This window comes from Bison bison, unplaced genomic scaffold, assembly GCF_000754665.1.
Source record: "Bison bison bison isolate TAMUID 2011002044 unplaced genomic scaffold, Bison_UMD1.0 scf7180017864145, whole genome shotgun sequence".
Taxonomy (NCBI): domain Eukaryota; kingdom Metazoa; phylum Chordata; class Mammalia; order Artiodactyla; family Bovidae; genus Bison; species Bison bison.
Window position 1 is genome coordinate 9,309,355 of NW_011494717.1, and position 4,697 is coordinate 9,314,051.

The 4,697-nt window shown below is 47.3% G+C and overlaps 1 protein-coding gene across 1 annotated transcript in view; it reads left to right on the forward strand.

Annotated features, from left to right (window-relative positions):
* The first annotated feature begins 2,129 nt into the window (after window positions 1-2,129).
* The window catches only part of GCKR (glucokinase (hexokinase 4) regulator), a 27,765-nt gene continuing 25,197 nt past the window's right edge, over window positions 2,130-4,697 (forward strand). The window contains 8 exon segments of the mRNA XM_010840696.1: window positions 2,130-2,191; window positions 2,503-2,543; window positions 2,546-2,640; window positions 2,817-2,885; window positions 3,708-3,782; window positions 4,166-4,196; window positions 4,199-4,229; window positions 4,538-4,604. Coding sequence (XP_010838998.1) covers window positions 2,130-2,191; window positions 2,503-2,543; window positions 2,546-2,640; window positions 2,817-2,885; window positions 3,708-3,782; window positions 4,166-4,196; window positions 4,199-4,229; window positions 4,538-4,604 — 471 coding nt within the window.

Consider the following 4,697-nt stretch of genomic DNA (forward strand, 5'->3'; position numbering starts at 1 on the left):
AGTACTTTGGCCACCTCATATGAAGAGTTGACTCATTGGAAAAGACTCTGATGCTGGGAGGGATTGGGGGCAGGAGGAGAAGGGGATGACAGAGGATGAGATGGCTGGATGGCGTCACCGACTCAATGGACATGAGTTTGGGTAAACTCCGGGAGTTGGTGATGGACAGGGAGGCCTGGTGTGCTGTGATTCATGGGGTTGCAAAGAGTCGGACATGACTGAGCAACTGAACTGAACTGAAAAATAAAGTCTGTCACTGTTTCCATTGTTTCCCCATCTATTTGCCATGAAGTGATGGGACCAGATGTCATGATCTTAGTTTTCTGAATGTTGAGTTTTAAGCTAACTTTTTCACTCTCCTCTTTCACTTTCATCAAGAGGCTCTTTAATTCTTTGTTTTCTGCCATGAGGGTGGTGTTGTCTGCATATCTGAGGTTATTGATATTTCTCCCAGCAATCTTGATTCCAGCTTGTGCTTCATCCAGCCCAGCGTTTCTCATGATGTACTCTGCATAGAAGTTAAATAAGCAGGGTGACAATATACAACCTTGACATATAATAAAATCATCATCTTTTTTTAATTGCATTATAGTTGACTTACAATGTGTTAGTTTCAGGTGTATAACAAAGTGATTCATATATATATATGTATATGTGCCAGTGTGCTCAGTCACTCAGTCAAGTCGTGTCCAACTCTTTGTGACCCCATGGACTGTAGCCTGTCAGGCTCCTCTCTCCATGGAATTGTCCCAAGCAAGAATACTGCAGTGGGTTGCCAGGAGAAGGAAATGGCAACCCACTCCAGTACTCTTACCTGGAAAATTCCATGGAGAGAGGAGCCTGACAGGCTACAGTCCATGGGGTCACGAAGAGTTGGACACGACTGAGCAACTTCATTGTGTCACATTAATATATATTCCTTTATAGGTTATCACAAGATATTGAATATAGTTCCCTGTGCTATATAGTAGGTCTTTATTGTTTATCTATTTTATTTACAGTAGTGTGTGTCTGTTAATCCCAAACTCCTAATTTATCCCTCCCCTCCTTTACCCTTTGGTAACCATAAGTTTGTTTTCTTTATCTGTGAGTCTTTATCCATTTTGTAAGTTCATTTGTATCATTTTCTTTTTAGATTCCACGTATAAGATTCTATCTTTGTCTGACTTACTTCACTTAGTAAGATAATCTCTAGATGCAAATGGCATTATTTCATTCTTTTCAATATCATCTTCTTAACGTATCAAATGAGATACTGTATGTGAAAAGTGCATTGTTCAGTGTAAATAAATGTTGGCTAAACTTGTATTTAGGGCAGATACTTTGGTTTCTAATTCTCACTGCAGTATTTCTATTTCTGTGGCCCTTTCCCCTGTAATATCCAGTTCAGCGTGTGCACCCCTGGGGCTCTGAAGCTTCTGTTGCCTTCTTTCTGAGAGGAGACTGAAATGGAGTATGTGGGGCAGGGAGGACTGTGTGATCAGGGAGGACTGTGTGACCTGGTCTTCTGACCTTTGCTGACCCTGAGGACCCTGATCTCTGGCTTCCTGATGCATCCTAGTTCCAGAGCACTGATGCCCAGGAATTCTCTCTGCCCTGGGCCTGAGTATTGTCCTTCCAGGCTCCAGGCCCTCCCAGAGAAGAGGCCATTGTCTGAAGGGCAAGAGTAATGAACCTTGGGTCTTCCTCTTCAGGAGCAAAGCAGAGGCTGGGGACTCTGGGTGCCTCTAGAGAGGGACCTGGGGAGTTCCCTGGGGGTGACCAGAGGGCTGGGGGACTAGTGATCAGGAAAGGATGCAGGCAGAGGTGTTCAGAGGAGGGTGTTCAGAGAGGCCAGGGAACTGTGCCTCATTATCACTGTGCCTGATGAGATGGTCGGATGGCATCACTGACTCAATGGACCTGAGTTTGAGCAAGCTCTGGGAGTTGGTGATGGACAAGGAAGCCTGGCATGCTGCAGTCCATGGGGTCACAAAGAGTTGGACTCCACTGAGCAACTGAACTCCACTGAGCAACTGAACTGATTGTGCCTCAGGTAAGGCCCTGCCAACTGGAAGAACAGTCAGTGTGACACAAGGGGTTGTGTGGCTGAAAAGGCACGCAAGACAGTGTGTCCACAGCATCAGACCATGCCGGGCACAAAATGGTTTCAACTTGTGACTGAGACCCCGGAGCCTGGCAAGTGGGAGGTGAGACACTTTCCCCATGTTGGCCTTCTGTGCTGATTCCTAGAATCCTGTCTGTTCTAGGCTTCCCTTCCCCCTGAGTTTCTGCTGTTCCTGCCCTCCTTCCTATCTTCCTCCCTGATTTTCTTTCCTTGATAGGCCCAGAGTACCAACTGCTGGCTAAATGCTGTGTGCGTGTGTGTGCGCGCGCGCGCACACACACGCGCATGTGTGTATGTTTGTCTCAACACTGTGCCTGCAGCCACTCCCACCTCCAGCAGGCGTGAATGAAGCTTTGGCTCCCTGCCCTTACCCTTGTCCCCGCTTCCCTCTCCTCGTCTGGGTATGAGGCAGCCCTGCCAATCACAGCAAAGTCAAATCATTGACCCGGGATCTGGACAAAGCTGATGCTGAGCAAATGCAATGTGATGCTGAGCTCTTCCAGGAGGAGGGGCAAGTCATGCCCACATACCAGGTGACCCAGACCCACGCCCTGGACACTGCAAATAAAGACGCCAGCCCCAACCCCACCTCAGCCTCTGCCCTCTCAGGCCATGGTTCCTTATTTTTGAAACCCTGAGAGCCTCTCCACCCCCCACCCCCAGTCCACTGTCCTTTCTTTGGCTGCTGATGCCTACCTGTTGCCTCCAGCGACTTTACAACGAGTCAACTCTGACCACCATGGAACAAGTGGCTGAAAAAGTTCAGAAAGTGCTGAAGGTACCAGCTTTCCATCTCCTCCCTGCTTAAATCTGTGTTTCCCTCTACATTTCTATTTTCTTGTTTCACTTTTATAGACTTTAGTCCTCCTTTCTTCCAGTCCTCCCTCTTGGATCCTTATTGTCATCTTATCAATTAATAGTAATTATAATAAATATTGTTGCATACTACTTTATGATTGACCATGCACTTTCACATCCATTAGCTTCACAAAAACCTGTAAAATTGGTGTTATTATCTCCATTTTTTTTTTCAGATGGGAAAACGAAGACTTAAGATAATCATAGTGGTCGTGGTTTAGTCTCTAAGTCATGTCCAACTCTTGTAACCTCTTGGACTGTAGCTCACCAGGCTCCTCTGTCCATAGGATTCTGTCCATAGGATTTTCCAAGCAAGAATGCTGGATTGGGTTGCCATTTCCTTCTCCAGGGGAATCTTCCCAACCCAGGGATTGATCCCAGGTTTCCTGCACTACAGGCAGATTCTTTACCAACTGAGCTACCAGGGAAGCCCATAGTAGCTTGCCCAAATACACCCAACTAATACTTGCTGGATAATGCACTTCTATCTACCTACCTACCTATCTAGGACAAAGCTGTTTTCAGTCCTTTTTTGGATTAAGTAAGGGTTTGAATAAGTAGCTAAGCAAGAGTTTTGGGTCAGAATGAAGTTTCTCAAATCCAAGGTTCTTTCTACTGCACGGCACTCTGTGTGTTCTGTTCACTTTTGTGATAACAGGAGAGTTCTCTTACTGACAAAGAAGAAAGCATACTTTCCCCAACGGGCTGGGGCCGGGAGACCTAGGCGTTTTTCTTTTCTCAGGAGCCTGGGGTGGGTGGGGGGCTGGTGGTGCTGAGTGGAGGGGGCACCTCTGGCAGGATGGCATTCCTCATGTCCGTGAGTATTTCAGTCCCCGGTTTTGCTCTCTCTGCCTTCTTGGGGTGACCCTCAGGACCATAAAGCTCATCATGGCTCAACTCCCAGGCAGACTCCCTCCAGCTCTGACTCTCTTTCTTCTCTGAAAGCTAGATCTTGCTACGGAGCCCCATTTCTTCCAAGCCCATCTGAGCCCCACCAGTCCATTGCCAGTGTCTCTATGGCCCACACACCCCCAGTCAGTCGTCTCCAAGCAGTGTCTTTAAGTGTCAGATTCCAAGCAGCACTGGCTAAACACTAACCTAAGAGAATCATTATACAGCCTCTCCTTTCCAGGTGTTGCGAACCCAAGATAATTGTTCCTTCCCTGTCTTTACTACTTCATGTTGTCTCCCCCTTGGCAGGTCTCCTTTAACCAGCTGATGAAAGGTCTAGGATAGAAACCTACCTCAATGCAGGAGGCGACAGGTAAGCCAAGTTGGCCTATGACTACTGTGCTTGACCTGAAGAACGTCTTTTAGAAATTGAATTTGAATGCTTTTAGGCAGAGATTGTGTCAGTTTGCTTTCCACTTTGCATTCTTCTGTTGCCTGACTAACCCTCCTAGGTATTTCAAGCTTTTCACCCCTACCGAGTGTTCATCATGGTGCCCAACAAATAGGAGGTGCTCCTCAGTGGTCGTTTCCCCTTCATTTCCTCCTCTCCGGAGCAGCCTTAATAAACCATAGGCTGCTGCTTCCCAAGCAGTGCCACTGACCTTGCATGTGTCCTTTTAGGTCTGTGGTGGCCTCTAGGGAGGGGACAGAATATAGTGCCCTGGACAGGATTGAGGAACTGAAGAAGGTCTGTGTTTTCCACTGACACTCAGCCAGAGACCTCTGTCCATTCCTTCCCATGGGAACATCAAAGCCCCAATATCCAGCCAAAGCCCATCCC